Source organism: Nicotiana tabacum, chromosome 19 (genome assembly GCF_000715075.1).
Source record: "Nicotiana tabacum cultivar K326 chromosome 19, ASM71507v2, whole genome shotgun sequence".
Classification (NCBI taxonomy): Eukaryota; Viridiplantae; Streptophyta; class Magnoliopsida; order Solanales; family Solanaceae; genus Nicotiana; species Nicotiana tabacum.
In genome coordinates this window covers 98,295,515-98,319,874 of record NC_134098.1, presented here as the reverse complement: position 1 = coordinate 98,319,874, position 24,360 = coordinate 98,295,515, and the positions used below count along the sequence as shown (strand labels likewise).

The 24,360-nt window shown below is 34.6% G+C and overlaps 4 protein-coding genes across 6 annotated transcripts; 1 reads left to right on the top strand and 3 right to left on the bottom strand.

Annotated features, from left to right (window-relative positions):
- Window positions 1–264: 264 nt before the first annotated feature.
- LOC107831335 (protein cornichon homolog 4-like) lies at window positions 265–3,745 on the bottom strand. 2 transcript variants are annotated; one of them, XM_016659097.2, is made up of 5 exons: window positions 3,588–3,745; window positions 2,955–3,136; window positions 2,727–2,849; window positions 2,545–2,623; window positions 265–708 (listed from the first exon to the last, which is right to left on the bottom strand). In XM_016659097.2, the coding sequence occupies exons 1-4, from the start codon at window positions 3,660–3,662 to the stop codon at window positions 2,596–2,598; spliced, it is 408 nt and encodes a 135-aa protein (XP_016514583.1). In that variant the 5' UTR covers window positions 3,663–3,745; the 3' UTR covers window positions 265–708; window positions 2,545–2,595. The 2 variants fall into 2 exon arrangements, with proteins under 2 accessions (XP_016514583.1, XP_075094343.1); XM_075238242.1 differs by lacking the exon at window positions 3,588–3,745 and adding an exon at window positions 3,376–3,570.
- Window positions 3,746–5,577: 1,832 nt separating this feature from the next.
- LOC107831337 (uncharacterized) lies at window positions 5,578–10,323 on the bottom strand. Of its 2 annotated transcripts, XM_016659099.2 has the most exons (8): window positions 10,128–10,323; window positions 9,921–9,976; window positions 9,696–9,752; window positions 8,455–8,580; window positions 6,683–6,752; window positions 6,293–6,385; window positions 6,099–6,212; window positions 5,578–5,997 (listed from the first exon to the last, which is right to left on the bottom strand). In XM_016659099.2, the coding sequence occupies exons 2-8, from the start codon at window positions 9,929–9,931 to the stop codon at window positions 5,944–5,946; spliced, it is 525 nt and encodes a 174-aa protein (XP_016514585.1). In that variant the 5' UTR covers window positions 9,932–9,976; window positions 10,128–10,323; the 3' UTR covers window positions 5,578–5,943. The 2 variants fall into 2 exon arrangements, with proteins under 2 accessions (XP_016514585.1, XP_016514584.1); XM_016659098.2 differs by having other exon boundaries at window positions 9,921–10,322.
- A 1,306-nt stretch (window positions 10,324–11,629) lies between these two features.
- LOC107831338 (ATP-dependent DNA helicase 2 subunit KU80) lies at window positions 11,630–17,600 on the top strand. The gene is made up of 12 exons (XM_016659100.2): window positions 11,630–11,873; window positions 12,047–12,139; window positions 12,247–12,298; window positions 12,874–13,005; window positions 13,500–13,903; window positions 14,759–15,045; window positions 15,167–15,362; window positions 15,463–15,669; window positions 16,290–16,457; window positions 16,562–16,891; window positions 16,992–17,122; window positions 17,213–17,600. Exons 1-12 carry the CDS (start codon window positions 11,859–11,861, stop codon window positions 17,331–17,333), a joined length of 2,136 nt encoding a protein of 711 aa, XP_016514586.1. The 5' UTR covers window positions 11,630–11,858; the 3' UTR covers window positions 17,334–17,600.
- A 1,178-nt stretch (window positions 17,601–18,778) lies between these two features.
- On the bottom strand, window positions 18,779–23,740 carry LOC107831339 (peptidyl-prolyl cis-trans isomerase FKBP43). The gene is made up of 11 exons (XM_016659102.2): window positions 23,537–23,740; window positions 23,326–23,399; window positions 22,372–22,744; window positions 21,607–21,877; window positions 20,844–20,975; window positions 20,454–20,690; window positions 19,850–20,129; window positions 19,662–19,749; window positions 19,539–19,580; window positions 19,391–19,439; window positions 18,779–19,210 (listed from the first exon to the last, which is right to left on the bottom strand). The coding sequence occupies exons 1-11, from the start codon at window positions 23,547–23,549 to the stop codon at window positions 19,126–19,128; spliced, it is 1,644 nt and encodes a 547-aa protein (XP_016514588.1). The 5' UTR covers window positions 23,550–23,740; the 3' UTR covers window positions 18,779–19,125.
- Between the last annotated feature and the right edge of the window lie 620 nt (window positions 23,741–24,360).

Sequence of the window (24,360 nt, the reverse complement as noted above, 5' to 3'; positions counted from 1 at the left end):
ATCATAAGCTCAAGTTGAAACTTGATTTCACAGTGGAGTTCATTTAAAGTACCAAGCCAAAATGATATCAAGTCCAAGTTCTATCAAAGCTTATATCACTTGAGCTTGAGGTTGAGCTTGTTTAACATTTGAGGACAGTATCAGCAGAGGCACGACAAAAATTAGGTAATCTTTTTCTATTTGTCTAAGTCTTGGCGAGAGAAGAGAAGAATGAAAAGGAATAGGGGAAAAAAAGGAAGAAGGGAGAAAGGATGGACAAAAAGGGATCAGAAGATTATCAATTTACCAAATATTATTCATGTCCATGATAGAACTTACTTACAACTGACAACCTGAACTCTATTTCTAATTAACTGAAAAGACTAGTCTTTTCTACGAGGAAGTAATTGAAATGACTATTTTGAACTAATAATCCTATCTCTAACTAAAAGATTATAAGATATCTTAAGTAATAAGATAAGCACTTCATTATTTTAAAAAATAAAGATAAACAGCATCAATGATAGTGATTAATAATATCTTAATAATCAACGTCAATATGTTTTCCCAAGTTGAGGACAACCAATCCTTTCCTTAAATTGGAATAATTCTCCAGCCCATCAATCAGCATCATTCTCAGCAAAAATGGCATCATTACTGAGAAAACCAACAGAAGCCAGCTCCAACATATACTGCCCAGAGTATCTCACTTTCATCAATTCATCAAACCTGAGAAAGGGGAAGAAAATATTTAGAAAATAATTCCACAAGTTTATGCCACAGATGCTTAGGTCATTTATAATTATAGTTCCCAGAATTGGCAAAAGGTCCTTTACAACTGTAGCTCCGAGAAATTGAAAAATGTAATACATCTTCACCAAGTTAGCAGTTCAAGGCTTAAATAATAAATCCTAAACAGATCTGCTTTTCTCCCATATTTCTTCTGGTGGGTTCTAAGTGACCTACCAATCAGTGGCGAACCCAGAATTTTGTGCAAGCGGGTTCAATCTTAGAAGTACATAACTTTAGTCGTAAAATAGTAGTTGTCAAGTGGGTTCAAATAAAATATTTATACAAAATTTACGCAGCTTTAATCCTAATTTATACATATACACAGTATTATTTTTTGATGAAGCGGGTTCAATTGAACCCGCTTGCCACCACGCGCTTGCCACCACGTGCGTCCGCCACTGCTACCAATAAGTCATTGAATGTTATGACTGGAGTGTTGAGACATCTGAGATAAAATAACAAATTTGTTTTGCCTATAAAAGATGTTTGGTTGGGTAAATCCCCCCCGGGATAAAGTGTAACTGGTGGAGTAAACATGGCAAAAATGAGCATGCACAGCAAAGCCTTCATGTTCTTGCTTTGCTCAAAATGCAAATTCATCCCTGATCTGCAACTGATTGGCAAGGTCCAAATACATCTTTCCAGATTGTATTTTTTCTAGTTTGTGTGTTTTCCTCTTTTCTCTTTCTTTATCCCCACTAGAGAAGTAGCATCGTATGTTTCTCATTAGAATTTTTACAGTTACTTGATCTTTGTTGCACCTGGTAGTATATATGTGGACGAAGGATAACCCTTTTTCTCTTTTTGGAGTATTAGGAACTAGTAGTTTATAACAGAACCGTAAACCATATCAGCTTACAGCAAATGCCAGATTTACCACAAGTCAAAGGCATAATGGCATAGGCTAACTAGCTTTCCTGAGAATCAATAATTTAAACCAATAAGGAAACCACTTTTGGTCCTACACCATCCCATAGCATGTGATCAAACATGACCAAATAAAAACCAAACTGTCCAAGGAACTTTAACTCCGAAGCTATTCTCACAGAAACTGTGCGCAATTTGAACAGGTAGTTCAAGGATCAAGTAAAAGTTAGTTACTTGAATCAGTCATTTGAAACAGAGAGATTTAGGTATACTTGGTTTCGCATGTAAAGAAGTAATTTATTCGGAAAAGTGTCCAGCAAGTGAGTAATTTATTTGGAAAAGTGTTCCACCACTTGCTGCACAACAATATACATGAAAATTTCATACTTGAAGAATACAAATACAATATTCTAGACCATAACTTAAAGCTCACCCATCATGAGTTCAAGAAAATAGGCATCTGCAATAGCACCTAGATTTTCACATAAAACGTCATTATATGATCTAATAACATCTATACTGTGGATTATAGCATGGTTAACAATAGTTGGAAACTTTACACCAAGAAAAAAAAAAGTTAGTTAAAGGGGCAGGTGGAGCAAACATTGCTTTTGGTATTCGGTAGAGTAAATGAGAGTTTGAAAAAGTGGAAGTGCGTCTAGTTTGAAGAGATGACTATACTCCATCTTTCACACAGTAAAAGGTTAAATTAAAAATGATCTCATGTAGAAACCAAAATACTGCTTGTTGAAGATATGGGGAAATATTTACATCTACAAACAAAAATTTTAAAAGAAATTAAGAGAACTTGAAGAGCAATAGCTCTTGTGAGAGCCAATACTGGTTATATGAAGAGAAAGTTAATGTCCTCTATCTTTTCCCTTATGCAAATTTACAGAGCCATACCACAGAGAGAGGAACCAGGGAACCTTGGTGAGAGCATCAATTCCTCATTCTTCATTCAGACACAATGCTCCAGACCATACTAAAATCAACATACAGCATAAGTAAATTAGGTTTAGAAGTTCCAACAAAAACGGAACAGCTTGTACTAAAACAAGGAACAAGAAAAAGGAACAGCACTATACCTGATTATAGAAAAGACAAGGAGTATCCCAAGGTATCCAAGTTTATACAACCGAATCTTCTTTTCCCATGGTAGCTGATTGAAAATCTCAGTTACATCTAGCAAGTGGCGACGATCAGTATAGCTAATCAAAAAGTTAACATCACTTGTCAGACCATTTTGGGATGCCAATGCCAAGAAGCAGCAGGAAGGGGTTAGCAGTGCTACATAATTCATTTAAAAGACTTACACCTTAACGTCATAATATAAGTATGGGAGACAGATCAGACACATAAACCAATGCCCCATCGCAAGATGTACGAAGCATAGTGCTCCTTGCAGAACAAATTCTGGAACCACAAGTTCGTTAATCTCGGATGCTGAATCATAAGGGTTGACATAATCATTTTCAAGATCCGCCAAGCACATGACCTGCAGTAAATAAATCCAAATGTAATATTTATTGACCCTAAAAAAGATAAACAGAAAAGAACAATAGAAAGAAGAGCATTGAGTAGAAAAAAAGCAAGCAGCTAATGTTCAAGGTTAACAACATTGTGCCAGTGAACTCTGACTAGTAGATTTAACAATAGACATATTTGTCACTTATGGATTTCTAGGTCGACTGATACAAGATGATAGAAACAGTATAGCTAACAAATCTAGCTTACACCATCATCATCCATGAAAAGAACGAAAAAGCTCATCAAATTGACATGCTTTTTTAAGCTTCTTAGGTTAACCTCTCTTAACGCTTCAAAGGGAAAAGTTATCATCTTTTTCCAGTTTCAATGACTTAAACAGCCAAAAGATTTACAAAGGCGTATCAGATAGGGAATATTAATTGACATAGAAAAAGATAAGAGATAAAATTTGAATAAACCTGGTAGAGGACTGCGGCGAGAACGGCAACGACAAGGAAGAAGGCAAGAAGCCATGAGAGTAGATCGCCTATCATGGCCTTTCTCCACCTTCTCCTTCTCTTCTGCTTTCTTCACTTTTCCCACCTCTTTCTCCGCTTTATATTTTTTTTTCTTTTCATATGTTAATAGCTTGCGATTAGTTATACATGTTAATTATTTTCCATCATTTGTTTCTAATAGTTTTTTTTTTTGATTTAATAATATTGACCTAAAATTGTTAAAGTTAAAAATTTATATTTATTTATTAAGTATTGGAATGAATAGTTTTTTTTATTGGTTAAATCCTATTATATATCAAAATTACATAGTTATGATGTAGAGGGACCATTGCTCCTTGGCAGTTCTGCAGAGTTCGTACTAAATTACTATTACGTACAGAAATTTATTTAACAAAAATAGTTCCTAAAATGTTTGCTCACCATGACAGAAAGTGGAGGAACTACTAAAATGTTAGTTTCATAAAAAAAAATCTTCTTAGTGACTTTGCCAGAATAGAGAATTTTTATGATTAATGCGTTGACACATACGATAATAAAATAGCAAAAGATCTTCTATCTCCTTCTATGTGGTAGCATGTGTATCAACTTCAATCTTGACAAGTTTACTTGCGAGCTGAACAGAAATTTAACATGTTAAAAACTGAGTACATGTAATGGTGGATCGAAGTTGTGACCTCTGGTTGAGTTCTCTTGCTCAAGGAAAAGCAATATCTATTGATATATTTTTGTGTGATATTTTTGGTGAAAATTTGTTTTGCATCAGCAACACAAAAAGACATTATACTACACGCAAGTTTTGAAGTTATTCTCATTCAGTGGCTGTCCAGTATCTATTTGCTTTCGTACAATCCCTTAAGTTCATGTTTGGATGTGTCAGTTTTGCATGTCAAAGCCAGTAAAACTTAATTACAGACGGTTCGTGATGAAATTAATTTGTGATTGATTTGTGTCCTCTAATGGTTATTATATACTCTCAAACATTGACCCAAATACTTATATCTGTCCACCAATCTTGGGATGATGCCTGCTATTTTGGTTGAAGGGAAATAATTTGACATGCAACCAAGAAATCACTAGCAGTTACCAACCATTTGACACAGATTATATGCGTCTATGACGATTTGCAGCTTGTTCTTTTGGTAAAATGCAGCCTCAACAACTGAAGGCCTAACATCTGTTGAAGCGGTAAAGGGTGTTCATCAGAATTTCAAAAGCTAATATGTTGGTCTGAAATCTGAATATTGACATTATTTCATCCTTCTATTAAGCTTTCCAAAATAAGCTAAGGAGGCTCAATTCATGAGTCAATCTGTTTTCAATAGATGATCTTATTTGTCGTGCTAAGAAGCAGTGGCGGGTTCAGTTATAGATCGCGGTAGTCAATTGTATAAATGCACCAATAAACACCATTTGCGCAATGCTCCCTTTTTTTATTTCCATCACGACTTCAAAATGAAGTCATTTTTTTAAAAAAAAAGTTGGGAAAATATTTTTTTAAATATTTAAAATTTATCTATATAAACTAACAAATTTCATTTCAGAAAATTTAGCAATTTTAACCAAAAAAGTGTTTAACCAACTTAAAAATCGTATTATACCTTTAAGAAATATAACGTACAAAGTTACAAACAAAAGACACGGCAAAAAAGAGTTTTAAACTAAACTAATTAATCCAAAATGATTAAAGAAAAAGATATTGCACGCCAAGCTAAAACTTTGAGTATAACACAAATTAACAATTTCAATATAAACTAAACTAAATTAAATTAAAAGATTACAAGTAATTTCAACAAAGCACTCTCATTCTTTTAGCAAAACTTATGAAAAAGAGAACCAAAATTCACTTTGTAGAAAGCTTTAAATTTTTTTGAACTAAAATGAAGTTTAATAAGAATAGCAAGGAATCATAAAAAGAAAGACAAGAAAAGGAGCTGCAAGGACAAGCCAATAATAAACAAAATAATATACTCCTACGACTATAACAAAAGTGATGAAGTGGAAAATGAATTCAAATGTGTGTTCAAAATACATGTTTAGCAAAAAGGGCAAAGCTAAAGAAAAGATGCTTCAATTCTGTGCCTTAGCGGAGGTTCGAACTCCCAACCATGGACTTATTTTGAACCCACTTGACTATGTTTGTGTCAGGTGGGTTCAAGTACATTAATATCTATCCCTTTCATGTTTTTTTGATGAAATTCGCAAGTAAAAATAAATTAATTTTTCGGATGAAGCGGGTTCAACTGAAACCCTTCGTACAAGGTGGGTCCGCCCCTGCTAAGAAGAAAGAATAAGTGCTCATATATGAAGATCACACCTTTCAGACGGCGTCTTCTGACACCCATCCGTTCTTCTCTAATTGCAATCTCAGGGCCTGTTTCATATGACCAGATTAGCCAATAACTTAAAGGGGGATGCCATTGTTGGAAAGAACAAGAACAGCAAAAAAGTGTTTAGTACTATGTATATTCACACCTTGATTCTCTTTCTATTAGCATCAAAGTCATAATTCCCCAAGCGAGATGCTGATCGATACTGTACAATTGGTTTCTTGCCTGGCGGGAACCAGAACTCCATATCATCTACAAACTGTAATAACATGTACTTGTTCAGTAGTGCCTGCGGAGTATGATGTGTTTAACTGAGCAATTCGAACTTCTAAGACTTACCCCCAAGATAGGACTTTCATATTCCACGCGCACATAATCGTCTTTCTTCTCCACTATTTTTGGAGAGAACTTGTCTGGTTTTGTTGATTTTAGCTGCGGAATACAACAACAACTAAGACTCAATTCAAGCAAGTTGGGGTCGAATTGATGAATTTTCACTGTCCATGTCACACCATTTAAGTCTGTTCAGTCCAATACTTTAAATAATTAGTTTCTTTTAGCGTAGAAGTTATCTACATTTTCTACTAGCATATAAATCTCTAATAGGATTAAAAAATTCCTAGTCTTGTTAGAGTTTTTAGCTGCAGAATGATGCAGATTAATAGTTTGGTAAGTGACATATATTGTTCCACTACTTGTTCTGATGACGACAGGTTTTGAGACCCTTACCACTTGAAGGAGTTCCTCCATTGCCTTCTCTCTGCTGACATTACCACGTTTTCCATCAGGGTTATAGTTCCTGGTCAGAATCAAAGCACCAACATTTTAACATCTCTTTTCAGTATGCATTAATAATGGCTGATCCTGTACACTTCAATTTTATCATTTCCTTTTCATTTCTTTTCTTTTTTCTCATCTTCCTTTCCTTTTTGTCATTTAAAAAGAAAATTGTAAGTTCTTGTGGGTTGCATATTGGTGAACTATCCTAAACTAAAAGAACAGTCTGTCCTCCAAGATGCTTACATGGAAGAACATACTGATTCTTGGGTATAATAATGGATCTAAAGCATCCATTTCATCTTGAACGTTAGCCTGTTACATCTTGTAGTTTTTGATGGACCAGATGGACTGCAAATTAAACTTCTCTTGTCCAGGACCAGGCGGGGCCCACAAATTAATTTACACCCAAGATCAGCCATTGTGATTCTAGTAAAAGAAAAGGTCAAAAAAGGGAGGCCCTTGGATTCAAATGTCGGCTTGTACCTATCACATTAATGTGCACAATTTCCATCTGCAAATTGATAGTGCACTTTTTCATTGTATGTGCACTTTTATGATGATAGAGATAGAGAGCAAAGAAAAAGGCAAAATACCTTAAAACCCCCTAAACTTGGCACTTATTATTTGTTACACCCTATACTTGGTTATTCGATAGCAGTTACTCCTTGGATGATCTCATTCTAGAAAAGTGGTATGCAATCGCCTGCCACGTGTATTTTCATGTCCATGTGCCATTTTTTGAAAAATAAAATATATTTTATACCTTTTTAAGTGTGTTACTTTTTTAGATAATCTTTTTCGAAAAATATTTATAATAAAACTTGGCTAGAACTGCATTATTTAGGCTAATTTTTTTTTATTTAGCTAAAAATAATAAAGTTTTAGTTATTATTTTTTGAATTTGACTTGAAAATAAAGATATAAAGTTGAAATAAATAGTCAAAACATCTAAAAAGATATAAGAAATATATAGTTTGATTTTTATTATTTTGGCTATAACTTTTTATATAGCTCAAAATTATGGAGCTCTAAAAATTTATATTTTTTTTTTTACAGATATTACCGGAAAGAGTAAAAATATACAGTTGAAATAATTTTCATTGCATTATTTTGGCTATACCATTTTATTTGGTAAAAAATAATGGAGTTGTAGCCTTTTTTTACTGATTTGACTCGAAAATAAAAATACACAATTAAAATAAATAGACATTATATCTAAAGAAAAAAATAACAGAAAATACACAACTAGCACTCTATTTTTTTGCTAAAAGTTTTCTATTTGGCTAAAATGATGGAGTTCCAACCAAACTTTTACAAATTTGGCCCAAATAAAAAAAAAATATGCAGTTGGAACAAATAGACATTATATCTATAGAAGAAATTAAAAAGAATAAAAGTTAGAGTAAACTTCACATTATATATTAAGATGAAGCAAGAAGAAATACATAGTTGTAACAAATTAATCATTATATATGACTATATGATAATTAAAAGTTAAAAAATAACCTACTTGAAAGTTAATTTTTCAATTTTTCTTCACTCTCATGCGCTTAAAAGAGAGTGCACTCACACTCTTTGCCACATCAATGTCCAGGGAGGTAATGGCTCTCAAAAGGCCAAGTTCAGGGAGGTAATTAAGACCATGAATAATTTAGGGGTGTAACTAATAATTCGCGTGAAGTTTAGGAAATTTGTAGGTATTCCGCCAAAAGAAAAATTACCAAGGAGGTGCATAGTGGGTAGCATCACTGATGTTCTCAGAAGTAGAAACACAATTGTTGGTGGCTGGACAAAGAGCTAGACCAAGTGGATTCTTCTGAACACCCAAGTAATTTGGCTTTTTACCACTGCATCACCAAAAACAAGATTCAATCTTTTCTACTCAATTTACCTTGGTCCAAGTTAAATAAATGCCAAACAGATCAGACATTCTTAATAGCCCAACCTTCTCGAATCCAAGAAGTACTTTTTTTCAAAGGTTAAAAGTGTTTGGTCAAACAGTTTTGGAGAAGCACAAAAAAGTAACTTATTTACAAAAGCACTTTTTAAAAAAATATTTTTGAGAACAATTTTTAAAAATTTGGTCAAATAATAATTGTTCATTCTCACCAAAAGTTCTTTTGAAACAAAAAACTTTAAGAAAAAAATACGCTAAAAACACTTTTAAGAAAAAACAATTAGCAAAATAAGCTGATTTTTGAAGCTAGTTAGCTAGCGTTTCGGCATAGATTCCCAAATTTATTCTGAAAAATCTGATTTGGATGAAGTTTGGGTTGAAGATGAAAATGTGTTTGGACATCTGTTTTGGGTGAAGTTTGGTTTGGAAAAATATGAAACATGACTTATACCCATAATTTCTAAAAACTATCACAAATACCCAACAATACCATTATCAATGACATTCATTATATTATCGCAAACCATAGTCTTGAACATAAATAAATTTGATACAAAATTATGATGAACTACATGATACACTAATTGGGAAGACGAAGAAACATCGTTACAAAATAATAAATGGTGGGCTCTTTTATAAAATACAAAAGTTTGGGGTAATTTTTTAAAAATATAATAGTGATATTTTGGCTCAAAACCATCTATTGAGCTGGTTTTGGGATTTGAGATTTGGGTTTTGACCAAAATGTAGGCAAAATCTATGGCCAAACATGTGTTTGACAAATAAAACCCAAGTTTATTTTGGCAAAATCTATTACCAAACGGGTCCTTAGACTATTGGTTGCAGATCTAAAAATATCTAAACAAATTACTCAAGCAGCAAAAGAAATTTCAAAATATTAACCAGTAGTTGTGGACTATAGGGACTAATTGTTAAGTCTTGAAAACAGATTAATTAATTGGTTGCTAAAAGATATCAAGAAGGCTTCAGCACCAAACAGATAAGAAATTTGAAGGTGAGAAATGCAGCTAGGAGAATACATTGAGGAAGAAAAAAAACACATGCCTGAAGTTGAAGAGGGCTCCAAGAACTGCAATTTCACTGCTCCTTAGTATTATTTCCCTACATATACGGATATACCAATGAGCTAGATTGAGTGCTATGCCCATCAAAAGGAAAGATTTTGATGTTGCAGATTCATAGTTTCAGACTAAACACAAAAGGGTTCATGGGGTTTGTCTTTCCCAGGGAGAGGGTGGTGGTGGGAGTTTTTTTTTGGAGGGGGAGTACCTGCGACCCATTTGTTTGGTGCTTTCATCTTGCCATGGTTGTTGCTGCTCCTGCTCCTTACATGAAACAATACAAGGGAAGAAACAAGATTTACTAGTATATACTTTACTTTTGAATTTGTTTGGATAAAAATGGTGGGTATTTGATGACGCCATTGAAGCCATTACTGAGAAGTGAGGACTAGTGCTACTTTCGTTTTCTTCTTACTTTTTTGCTTTTCCGTAGTCTTGAATCCTGAGGCAAAATGGAAAATGGAATCCTATTGCGCTAGAAAAGGACCTCTTTAGAGCATTTGCCAATCTTTATAAGCATTTTGGGAAGGAAAAAAAAAAGGAGAGAAAATTAATAAGGATATTCCTTTAGTTGCCACAGCGAAAAAAACATCCTGTTATTTTAATTATCACATGGCCACCTCCTTGCTTTTATATTGTATGAATGAAAACTGTGTTTTCTTTATGACTCACCGAATGAAATGTCAAGTTAAGAATTTAAGATGTATAACTTTCATATTTGACCAGAACCAATAGTAGTAAATTTAGGTGCAAAAACATTGTTTAGAAAAGAACATATAGCAATTTTTTGTGTAATGGTTTCAAGTGATGTGAAATTGCAGTTTCCATTAGTACTTTTTAACTACATTAAAATTTAGAACTACAACGAAAATAAGTTGTTATAATTATGAGTGTACATGGATCGGACTGGTTCGGTTTGTATCAAAACTTAGCCAAACAAACTATATCGGTTTCGATTGGTTCGCTTTTATCATGGGGGTTTCGGGTTTTTTTTGTTATGTAAATATTATTTCAATCTTACTTTCTTAAAGTTATAGATAAAGTTTTGATAAGTGAATATATGTTTAGTAAAAGTTGAAAAAATTGACAAATTTATGATCTATTAAGATATTCTAATGGGAGAATTTTTTTAGTAACACATGATCACATGATAGTTATTTTCTTAGTCGTCTAACAATAGTTTTTCATTTATGTACGCTTTCAACGTTAATCGAGTTTAATAATTAAATATAAAAATCAACATGATAGCTAAATAATGATGTGTTATATTTAATTTTAAATTAACGAACCGTTTCAAATTTGAAAAAGATATAAGAAATCTTGACACATGAATATGGAAGAACAAAGAGATAATTGACGCATTTAAATAACACTTGATAAGAAAGTGATACAAACTATTATTTAAAGTAAATAAAAAGTGAACGCACTACTTCATACTTCTATTAAATATTATATCACATGAGAGTATATTTTTTAGAAAAAATTCAATATAAAGTCTTAAATGTATATATAAAAATTATATATTTATATGTCGGTTTGGTTCAGATTTTTTTACTCAATACCAAATCAAATCAAATCAAATCTAGTTAGACTTTTTAATCGATTTGATTTGACTTTTTCCTCTGGTGTAATTTTCCGGTTCAGTTTGAACAACCTAGTTATAACGAGACTAATAAAAAAGTAGAAGATTAGGAAATGTGAGGTGGACAATTAAAAATGATAACTTTTCTACCGAATACTTTTAAATTGAAACCAAAACATAGTATTCTACTCTACAATGTTATTGACCGTTGTTGCTACACAAAAAAAGCTTTTGATTCACTACCAAAAACTTCGAAACTTATTGTTCCCAAAAAAATAAAAAGTTCATAAATGATGCTTCATTTGGAGGATATGGATATTTTTCAACTTATGGGGGGGGGGGGGGGGGGGGGGTTAATGTATGAATTCTCCCTTTCTTCATTTTTCAAATACTTAATAGTACTAGAACTTTGTGAAAATTCCGCTGCAAGTTTTGATAAACTGCGGAGTATTCAACCAGGGAGCGGGAAGAAGAACCAAACAGCCCTTTGAGCACTTTCTCTACTTTCCAAAATTACTCATAAGGAATACTGGAACACTATTTTCCCTTGTGCTCCTCTTCAAAATGGCCCGTAATAAGGTAATTTTCAGTCTTTAATCTTCTTCTTCCTTCGTTATTTTTTCATACCCTCTATTAATTTCATCAATTTCTGCTTTACTTCCTTTTTATTCTTGAAAAATAGATTAGATTTATAGATTCTTATTACATACTAAAATTATTTCTGGGTTTGGCTTTTTTTTTTTTTGGCACAGGAAGCGGTAGTATTGGTGATAGATGTGGGTCCTTCTATGCATTCAGTTTTACCTGAGATTGGAAAAGTTTGCTCATTGTTGATACAGAAGAAGGTAGTGCGTTTTCACCTTTGACTTTCTTCTTGTTTCAATTTTTGCTAAACTGTTAATTTTCTACATATCCAGTAAAAAAGTCACATTTTGTGCTTTTGTGCATGTAGCTGATTTTTAGCAGATACGATGAAGTGGGGTTTGTCTTATTTGGAACTGCAGGTAAGTCTTTTGCACAGTGGCTGCTGATGCATTTGACATGGATTAAATATTTCATAGTGGAAAATGTTATTTTATCAGGAAATCATTATTTCTAGATTATTTTCTAGTGTTGGTTTGAATATAAGGGTAAGTGATTATTAAAATCCTTATGGCGAAGAACAGAGTATTAGGATAATGTTTTGGTGATATTTTTGTGTATTAAAGTTTGATAACAATGTCTAAGTCTTAGTTGAAACAAGTGATATAGTCTAAGAGTTATTTGTAAAGTAAAATGACTTCTGCCCATAAGCGACGGAAGTCATTTTTTCCCTTTTGGTAGAAAATACTTTCTATAGTTCAAGATAGCAAACCTATTTTATGAAGGAAAGCATTTTCAATCATACCAAACACACTTTGTGTAGTTTTTCCTTTTTTCCTTGCCTTCTTATTAGAGGAGCACGGGTTGTTGGACTTGTGTACATCATGTTTGTATGGTTGCCCATTTCTTTCTAGAATTTGTTGTGGTAAAACATCTGTCTCTTAGCATTGCTGTTGGAAGTGTCATCAGATGACCTATATATGTATTTTTTTCCTAGATACCAAGAACGAATTGACAGAGGAAGTAGGTGGGTACGAACACGTGACCGTTCTGCGGAATATCAAAGTTGTAGATGAAGATCTTGTTGATGCTCCACAAAACCTTCCACGAGGAAGTGTTCCCGGAGATTGTATCCTCTATAATTATTGACTTGTGATATAGCTTGGACTAGTAAAGTTGTTAGGCATGCAACTTGTTTTCAAGTCATTGCCTCTCTTTTCTCAACATACTGTTTCCTCTATGTTGATTCATCTGCTTCACACTATTATGATTGACATAAAATGCATATGCTCATACACACAGCTATGTTAGTGTCGGTGGCAACTGAAATCAGGTTTCAAAAGAAAACATTATTACTGTAGTTAATATCTATTAGACAATAATTGAGTTCTCCACAAATAGAGTAGGCCATATAATGTATAATAGCTATTCATCCCATAGAGTGCCTATTCGGCTGTGGAACTTGTGTTTCTACGCTGGTTAGTTCTGTTGTCGCCTATTCACTGGCATTTTTTGACACTATAGTTGTGGGCTTGTGGCATGTGATTTCATACTGGTAATCTAACTGTTGTTTTTATGCTCATGATGATCTTGAGTTCTTGATTCCTTAACTATCTTTAATAGTTCTTGATGCGATTGTTGTCGGAATGGACATGCTGATTAAAAAGTTTGGACAAACCAACAAGGGGAAGAAACGTCTTTGCCTTATTACAAATGCTATTTCTCCCATCAAAGATCCATTTGAAGGAACAAAAGAAGATCAAGTAAACACCATTGCTACACAGATGGCAGCACAAGGCATGAAGATGGACTGCGTAATTGTTAGAATGAAACAAGATTTGGAAATGAATAGGAGAGTTATGAAAGAAAATGATGTTCTATTATCAGTATTCTCGAATAAATCTTCCTCAAAAATAGTATATGTGGAAAATCCAACTTCTTTGTTAGGTGCACTTAGAACTCGTAATATATCACCAGTCACGATATACAGAGGCGATTTTGAAATAAGCTCACAATTGAAGATCAAGGTGAGAATTAAGAAACTTATGCTGATTTACTCTTCTTTTTTTCCAATGTAGTTTCTTTACCTTTTTCTACTGACAAAAAAAAGCTTTTTTCTTTTTTGCTTTTTTCTTCTTTGAATTTCCCCTATTTACTGAATTTTTTCCAAGTGAGACAGACCAAACTGTGTCTCTGCAATGTGACTCAGAATTGTGTCTTTTACCTTTTTGTTTTTTCCATTATAGGCTATAAAGTAATTTTCTCTGTTTCAAACCTTCTAGCTATTACTTCGAAAAGGAAAAGAAATCCTAGTCAAATGTCTGAAACGTCCATTGAACTGAGGTTATGATTTTCCTTGATTTGTTTGAAGAAAAGGAGGAATTTCTCTACATCTGGTTTGAAAGATAACAAATGCCTTCATTCCTAATAAATCTTGACTCATTGTCTTTGCATTACCTCTGTATGACTTTTCTCAGGAGTCTGTCATATATAGTGTCAATAAAACTATCCTCCCAGAACGTCAATTTTTAAAGAATCAGCACATTTTTTGTGATAATCAGATTGGGTGATTTACTCTCTTCTGGAAGCTGTTTTCACTTTTTAACGAATCAGCACATTTTTTGTGATAATCAGATCGGATAATATACTCTCATCTGGAAGCTGTTTTATCCGATGACCATATATGGAGGTTGTAAGAATTTTATAGGAGTCTAGCAAAAGAGTAGGATAGTAACTTTAGAATTGTACACCTAATATGTATCCCCTTTGGTCCCTAATCTGCTAATTTTATGTGCACATCTCTTTTTCCTTTTCCTTAATATTCTGTTTTGGAGATAGTTTGGCGCGGAGGTTTAGTCTCTAATAAATGTTTTTCTTACTAGGTATGGGTTTACAAGAAAACATCTGAAGAGAAGTTTCCCACTCTAAAAAAGTACTCTGAGAAGGCTCCTCCCACAGACAAATTTGCCACTCATGAAATCAAGGTTGATTACGAATATAAAAGCATAGAAGACCCTAACAAAGTTGTGCCACCAGAACAAAGGATTAAAGGTTTTCGGTATGGACCTCAAGTAGTTCCTATATCCTCTGCTGAGTGGGAGGCTGTAAAGTTCAAACCTGAGAAAAGTGTGAAGCTTCTAGGATTCACGGATGCTTCAAATATAATGCGGTATATTTTGGCTTCTTGAGTACTATATACACAGCTTGTTCTGGTTAACATTTGATTTATAGGGAATTTCTTGTGTCGTTTATCTCTCCAATCTTCTCACAGTGATAGTCCATGTACTCAGGCATTACTACCTGAAAGATGTAAATATCTTCATAGCCGAACCTGGCAACAAAAAGGCCATCCTTGCACTTTCTGCTTTGGCAAGGGCAATGAAGGAAATGAACAAAGTAGCAATTGTCCGATGTGTATGGAGGCAAGGACAGGGTAATGTTGTTGTTGGGGTCCTAACACCAAGTGTCTCTGACAAGGATAATGCTGTATGGTTTAAATTTTCAACTTTTGATTGCTCTTTTCACTTGTTTTTGTGGATATTCCATTTTTAGATTGTTGACATTCTCATGATCATTGCTTTGGCAGCCTGATTCATTTTACTTCAATATTCTTCCCTTTGCTGAGGATGTTCGGGAGTTCCAGTTTCCTTCTTTCAGCAATCTGCCTTCATCAATGCAGCCAAATGAAAAGCAACAAGAGGCAGCAGATAAATTGGTTCAGATGTTGGATCTTGCACCACCTGGAAAACAGGAAATTTTGCCACCTGACTTTACACCTAATCCTGTTCTGGAGGTATGTTGTCATGCTGTTTGCAGGATATCATTGTAATATTTAAGTTTGAAACTACCCTTTCACTTAGGTCACTGATTGAGAGCATCATCTGCATTTTTTTGTGAAGAGTTGCCTGAATATAGAAATATTATTGTTAAAATTTGTTCTTGCCAGTTGGTCACAGTCATTGTAGTAATTAGCAAACTGATGCATTAACATTTCATACTTTCTTTTATCGCTGAATTTGGTTTAAAGTAATAAGGTAGAATGCTCGTTCATGTTGTTAGTGAGTCATAACTGTCTTTTAGTTGGTATTGACAACCTTTTCACTGCTTAGGTGGATAACTTGATTTGATTAATCACTTCCATAATTCATTCTCAAAAAAAAATTAATCACTTCCATAACTCCATGTTATAAGGTTCTAGGTGGTACTTCATATTAAATATATGTGCATAACAGGACGCTGGTGATTTAAATCCCTGGAGAATCGGGTCTTAAGAATATAAATGGTGCTGCTTGTCTGTGAACTCTGGCTTTCCTAATGTGAAATAAGAAAAATCATAACTTAAGAATTCTGATTGCGCTCTATAACTGCCTTTTGCACTGAGTTTCTAAAAACTACGATTCTGCAAATATCCAGCGTTACTACCGCTATCTTGACTTGAAGTCAAAGCACCCGGATGCAGCTGTTCCTCCACTTGATGAAACCCTCAGAAAGATAACAGAACCTGATGTTGAACTTCTTTCTCGACATAAGTCCATCATAGAGGAATTCCATAGGTCTTTTGAACTAAAAGAGAATCCAAAGGTAACTTTCATTATTCATCCTTTATTCAAATTAGACATTCTAGAATAGTCCAGCGATGGAGGTTTTTAAAGTCTTATCAACTTTTATATATCACTAACGTGCAGCTGAAAAAATCAACTAGAAGAATTATGAAAGAGAGACCTCCCGGATCAGATGGGGAAGGAGAAGAGTTCGACAAAGATGCTGATGCCAAGGCTATTGACTCCATAGGATACTCATCCAAAGACAAAGTTGAGAAAATTGGAGACATAAATCCTGTTAAAGACTTTGAGGAGATGATGTCTCGAAGAGATAATGCAGGATGGATTAATAAGGCCATTCAGGATATGAAAAATAAGACCTTTGATCTTGTGGAGAATTCTTGTGAAGGGGATACATATGATAAAGCATTGGAATGTTTAGTGGCTCTACGCAGAGGTTGCATCCTTGAGCAAGTACGTTTCTGTCTTCTCTTTTTGTAGCTAGTTAAATATTGATTATCTGTGCTAAGAGCCCATTTTAACTAACGAAGCAACGCTAATTTTACCTGTTTAGGAACCAAAGCAGTTCAATGATTTCCTGTGCCACCTGTATAAATTCTGCCAAGAAAAAGACCTGAGAAATTTTTGTCAATATCTTGCATCTCATGGCATGACCTTGATAACCAAGACGGAAGCTCCAGACAGGTCTTGTCATACTTCTAATTTCTTTAATATATTGAACTACTGACATTGCTCTAGCTCCATATTTACTTCTTGTTGTGCTGGATTTATCAGTGAAATTCCAGAAGACGAGGCCAGAAGCTTTATGGTCAAGCCTGAACCTGACTCGCAAAATGTGAAATCAGAGGCTAAAGCAGAGGATGATATTATGAGTATATTCCTGGGAGGAAAATAGAAAAGGAAACCTAGAGATGCATATTGTGTGATGTACAGGCAATTAGCATTTTCAGCAAGAAATGACACTTGGTAAAAAAGATTCTCAACTTATTTTGTGCGGCGAAGGGGAAGGGAGGTTTAGAATAAGAGGAAAGGAAAGAGAAGGGTCTGGTGAAGATGAATCTTAGACCTTGATGAGCTTTATTTTATTATTCCATCCTCAAGTTTGTTCTTTTGGTTGTTCAAAGTCCAATTTTTAAATGATTGGTGCTCTTTCAAGATGGAAGTTATCCTGTAGATGCAATGTTCGTGCTTGTTTTTAGCAAGGTATAAAAATTGCCCAGTGATATTTATCACCTCTCTTTTGTTTGCTACAATAGCCACTGAAGCATCAATGGGAGATGGGAACCTAAACAACTGGCAATGACAGATGGTTTCCTGGTTTGAGATTTTATTTTCTCTCTCCATTGGCTGAGGCTTATCTAACAAGGAGCCATGTAGCGCCTGAAGCATATTTGCAGAATTTCAACGAGAATTTTCTCCAACTGGCATAAAGTGAATAGAGAATCGTTAAAGGCATATTCCAACCAGAATTTTCTTACTAGTGCTCATTTGAGTGACTGCATGGAGGCCGTTTGATGAAATTTTTGGAGAAAATGACACTGTATAGTCGCTCTCAAATAATAGCTTTGTGTTTGAAAGTCGGTCGACGCTGAAATTTCTGAGCTTTAGAGTGGTTGCTATGCACCAAGAAAATAGTTTGTTTGATCCAAACTTCGCTGGATAAATATTTACTGCACTATAGAAGAGGTAAATAATAATGCAGTAATTGTTACTATATGAAAGCAAATTTGGGACTATTTTGTATAGTCCAAGAGCAAATTTGACCATCTTCTCTTTGTATGAAAGATCCATGTGTTGAAAAGCTTGTGCCCTTAATCAATGAGGGCAAATCTAGTTCATTCTTGTAGCAACAAGGGCAACTCTAACCTCCGCTATTAATAGATGGCGAATATGGACCATAATGTTTGAGGGGCCAACTTGGACTTTTTCCATAATCCTATTGCATGGATTATTATGCAGGAATTGTCTAATTCAATCCTAATGCATAAATTATTATCTAGGAATTGTCTGATTTAAGATATTTTTGACTTTAAATACTCTTAAACTATACATTGCTAAAGCATTATTCTTATCCCACATTCTAACCTTTATAAAAGTTGTACCAGAACTAGTGATACGTCTATTTTCCACTACTTAATTCCACAAATGGAAATAAAACATTCAAGTAGTTATACATAAATTATACTCCTATTAGTTATCCAAGATCTTATACCGGAATGAAAACTTCATGTAAATCACACAAATATTATACGGAGATCAAATTATTTATACTTCTAACGACACTATCTCTAAAAGTAAAATAATTCTTTCAGCTAGGAAAGCTCACTAAAACAACCCAAATTACGTATCATCAGATAATTTCCATTAGAGAATCAAGAACACAACCAGGTATGCAAAAATCCCCACCTGCAAAGAAGGTGGAGAGGCTGGCTTGTACCATTTTTCTTGTCTCTCACACGCTCAAAAATATTACTACCCAAATACATGGAAAGTTTTGCCTTAGTAGCTTTTCCTCAACAAGTCTGTCCTGGTAATGAAGAAAGTGGTTGTAACTTCTGTCGCTAATTCTGTCTAGAACCTGCCTCAGCACCAACGTCCACAGAGAGTTCACGTGACAAAATTTCAAGAAACGATAAGTTCCCTACAGATGATCTTCCCCCCAGGAATGAATAATGCCTAAGCTGGATTTATCGACGGACTCCAATCAATTCAACATCATACACCAACCACGAGTTTGGTGGGATATTCTCCTCAGCTCCCTGATTACCGTAGCTGCAAGAACAAAAATAACAAGAATTATTCAAAGCCAGAAGGAAATTACATGCGTGAGTGTGTGCACTCAGTAGAGGAACCAAGATTTTGGAAGGAGGAACTTTCAAAAGAATGATTGGGAAGCACGGTGAGGGATTTGTTTTCGAAAAGATATCTTCAGAAGCTGAATGTGCAGCATACCCCATTGATGGCGGGATTGTGAGCCTTCTTTTATCACCCACACGCATGCCTGTTATAGAAACATAATATAAGGATTAGTAGCTGCAGATGCGAAAGAAAAGAATTAAATAAGAAATGAGATATCAGATCTACTCATCACTGCTTTTACCGTCAAGACCAAGGTTCCATCCCTCTATGATGCCTTTGTCGCCTTCAAAAATAAAAAGGAAAAGCAGAGTTTAACAAAGGTTCACGAAAACAAAGTAGGTTCTTCTAAGAGTCCTGTGAGTACCTAGCCGAAACTTATATGGAGACTTCCCAATATTTGAGTAAAAAATCTGTCCATTCTCCTTTAGCTTGCCAGTGTAATAAACTTTGATCTGTGCAACAGGCAATGTTGAGATTGTATTCTTTCTCAGGTAGGGCTGCTTAATGTTACATTAATAGTTTGAAATAACTATAAATTCTCGAGTAAATTACCTTCTTTCCTGGAGCGGCCAATTTTCCATCGGGTTCACCCGTTGCAAGCTCTTCAATGGTCAAACCGTTAGATAAAGTCCTTATTACAGTAGACTTGACCTTCAGACTCTTGTCCTCAACATCCACAGATTGTCTATTCATTTCATTCTCTTGCAGAACCGGAAGATCAATGTTAACCATACAGTCCTCCTGAGCTTTAGTCTTCTTTTTCTTCTTCTTTTTAATTTTCTTATCCAATTGGTGCCCATCAGCTACGGAGTCAGACTTTCCATCAATGCTTCTGCATGCATGAAGTGGTCAACTATTATAACCAAAAGTAGACCTTAAAGACAAATTCTAGGAGGCTTTAGCATTCAACCTTGCATAGGGAATCAGGGAGAAAGGAAACTGCATGATGTGAGAGTATGTTTATCAGAATTGGCATAAGATATAATATTTACTAGTTCAAAGAAGATTCAGGTCTTTCCAACCTATTTCCTCTCAACAAAAAAGATCTTTGACAATGGTAGGGTGCCTTATTCAGAGCTTCAGACAGTAGGCAGGATCAGGATTTAGCGGAGTTTTGGAGAAAACAACACTGCTAATTAACCATTGAAAAACTCACTTATTGATTGTCAGTTTTTGATCTTCATCTATTGCAATTGCTACTGGATCCTCATCCTGCTGACCAGCTTTTAGAGGATCTTGTTTCAGTTGACCCTCTTTAAGGGTGATATCAGCTTTTGTATCATGGCTTTCAACAGATTTGGCTTCCACGGAATGTTTTCTTTTCTTTGATTTTGGACCGCGTTTAGAATCCTCCTCCGCTGGAGGCTCCAGAGTATCAAATTGGCCATCTTTCCTGCCAGAGTATCGTAGCTTGGAAAAAATTAGAAGGGTAATGAGGTGTATAAATAACCTACTGAAAAAATAACTTGATCAGTGCATAGGTGGTGGATAAATCAGTGACTCAAATATGCAAACATTTACATTAAAAAATAAATCAACATCTTACGTATTAATCATTGCCGTCCCAGCATCCACCAGCTTTGCGTTATCCTCTTTGTTTTCAAGAAGTTTACTACCATTGCCCTCAGGCTGTTTCCTCTTCTTGCTTGATTTAATGCTATTTTCATGTCTGTGTTCACTAAGAGGAGCAAAATAAGCAGGGAGAAAGTTAGAACCTTTGCTAGAGGCAAGCAATGAAGCAGTGTTCCCTTGAACGGACAGAATAAAGGAAAAGAACATTCCACATGTATGCATGCCCATAAAGCAGAGAGGAGCGGATAACATGCACGTATTAAGGAATAGCTTCTATTCATTTTTCCTTTTCCAGATTACTCGAGAACTCACCTGCCAGATGCTAGTCATCTTAATACTTAGCATGCTCTGGCAAACAATCATGAACTGGAAACAAGTCCACATGCCACAACGGATATAAGAAAAGAACAATTAAACAAAATTCTTCAAGCTAACTCCCAACTACCAAGGTATGTGGCTCAAAGCTAGAGATAATATGAAACAATTCGATGTAGAATTTCCTTTGGTAGATATTGAGTACCTTGTGTGGATCAAGGAAAAACTATACATTGAAAACTTTCAGCAAGGTATTGTGGAGTTCATGGGAAAATGTAGATTAGAGAAAAAGTGATTTTTGAGGGAGAAGCTCCTATCATACTCGATCCCCTTATTTTCTTCTAAATAGTATAATGTACCACATCAAGCCAAAAAAGGTTACTGCAGTCAGAGAAATCAGTAGTTGCTTAAGTGTGACTTACTTTGCCTTTTCATGTTCAACTGTGCCACCATTTTCTGTCCTATGAGGAGCCTTGGCACTTAGCATGTCATTCTTTTGATTATCTTCTGATGTTTGAGCCTTCACATCAGCTTTCTTCTTAAGTGCAGATAAGAGACAATTGTCTTCATTTTCGTCCTGTAAGATATCCTCATCTTCGGACTCACTTACTTGGTACTTCTTTCTAAGCCTTTTATGGTTGCTATTGTTTTTGTGAAGCTTATTGTCTGACAGGTTCTCATCGTCTACTTGAACTGGAAACACCAAGAAAATTATTAGACGAATAGAAATTCGGAATAAATAATGATAAGAGACTAGCCCCAAGGGTGTGGCTCAGCAGCCGATGAAGGAGGCCAGGGTCTGAATCCTAGCAGACAGAAAAAAAGCTAGGTGATTTTTTTTCCTATCTATCTAACCCTTGGTGGACATACTACCTGATACCTGTACTAGTGGGAGATGCAGGTACCTAGTGTACATTATCGGGGAAAAAAATATTGAGAAGAGAAACTCAGACACCAGCAGGATCATTTGTATCAAAATATTACACTTGGAGAAAGTGAGGGGATTAGCAATCTTCCCTACAATCCCTTTTTTGTTTGTTTAAGGAAAGGAGAGATCCCAGTGGACTATCATATCCCACACTCAAGGAGATAAGCAGTTCCAAAGGGTAGGGGCAGAAGTCATATTCAAATTTAAGGAACAATTGATAGCTTCAATCTTGCATGTTCACATGTGAGTAAAAAGATACCTCCGCTGCTTGAAGCAGGTGAAGGTGGGGATATTTCTGGTTCACCGTCGTTGATAAAGCTATCATCATACTCGTCCTCATCAGTGCCGTGGCAGGATTCCCCTGTTTCTGTATCTACAATATCCTCCCCAAACGACTCTGTATCGCTGTTTACATTTGCGCGTCCACTGTTACCCACATAGTAACCAGTCAGGTAAACAGTTCTTGGACCAAGAACAGAAAAAACCACATCATCTGCCTCCTCGAACTCTAGATCCAAATGGCACGACTCTGTCTTGTTAGGTAACAAAGCACAGAGGAAAACGGGACTCTTGTTCCCCACATTACACTGTACCAAACTTTTAGTTTCAACATTGCCAATTCCCAATGTTGCCTGAAATGCCACAACACACAGAACAAGGAGCTAAAAGTGGTCAATCTCCTGGTTATCCTCAACAAAAAATGAATATGCATCATAAATGGAATCCTAGTTTGACCCAAAAGAAAACTTAATCTTTGCTTTTGAGCTTCTTGCAAACTTTTTCCCTTCGTCTAATCTTTTTGCTTTGTTATGTGAAGTCGAAACAACTCACTCCATTTCATTTTATATAACAGTACACGACTCGACATAAAGCACAATTAGTAATCAATTTGACCAATATATTATGTTCGTGATACTTGAAGAAAGTATTAAAGTAGTGTTTGCAAAATTAATTTGATGTGGAAAATATTACATCAAAGTTCAAGCTGTATAGAAATTAAAATAATTTGGGACATCCCAAAATGGAGAGACTGACATATAAATCGGGACAAGGAGTACATAAAATTAAGATTATAGTAGTTTAAATTACATAGCCCGTATTGATGTTCAACTCGCTTTACTTAAAACTCAGAAATTTAAAGACCCACTTCAAATTTAGCTATAAGTCTATAACATTGAGAATCTGAGATTTAATTAATTTATATATAAATCACCTGAGAAATTCGGAGCCTTCCTCTCGCATTCTCAAAAGAATGAGTGACTGGTTTTCCAGGTTTCACTTCAATTCCTATTTAAAAAACAAAAACAGAAAAATTGCCGCACATAATATTTATGGATTCAAATGGGGTAGCAAGCGTGGCTCTAATGTTAAACGCAGTAATGAATGATAAAAATAGCAGTAGAAAACAGTAGAGAAAATTTTACCCCAAAATGCCATTGGTTCAGCTTCGCGGTGGTAGAACCCTAGGCGGAGAGGAGTGAAGGGCGATCCTTGTTTCTTCTCAAACCCTAAGCTATTTATACGAACGAGTCGGCGGGAGCTGTTTCTTCGCTTTCCTTAGCGCGCTCGCCCTTTTAATATTCTTTTTTTCTTTTCACCGCCCTTTTAATATTCTGCTCATATTTATTTCTGAGTTTAAATTCTACCGTAAAAGATATTTATTGAAACATATCATCTATGAGAAACTCGTATATGACAAAATATTATAATTAAAAAAAATATAAATAGCTTACATATTTAAAGTTATTACTTACTCCGTTCCATTTTTATTGAACATGATTTGAAATTCGATAGTGTGATAGTCAGACTATCTAATTTTTAATGTGAACTCAGGCATAAAATTTTTAAGTTTTTTATTTAAAAAAATATAAAAATAATATAAATTATAATAATTAACAGTTTAAGATATTTAAAAGACATAAAAAAAAAATTGCGGTGAAAGAAAAAAAAATTGACACTTCAAGTAGTAACTATACCAGTAAATTAGGACAAATGGAGAAATAATTATTGGTATAGCTTAATTAAGTATTTTGTGTTCATTTCCTATTTTTAGGAATTTTTAAGATATATTTTTCAAAAAGATGGTTTTTCCTGTTTTAATTAAATACGTGAATAAGAAATTTCAACTGAAATGTTTTTTAAACTAAACTCTTAGCACTCTAGTAAATAAATGAAAACATTAGTCAAGCTAATATTTTTGTACAATTTTCATAATTAAGAGGATGAAACTATTTGATTTTAAAATAAA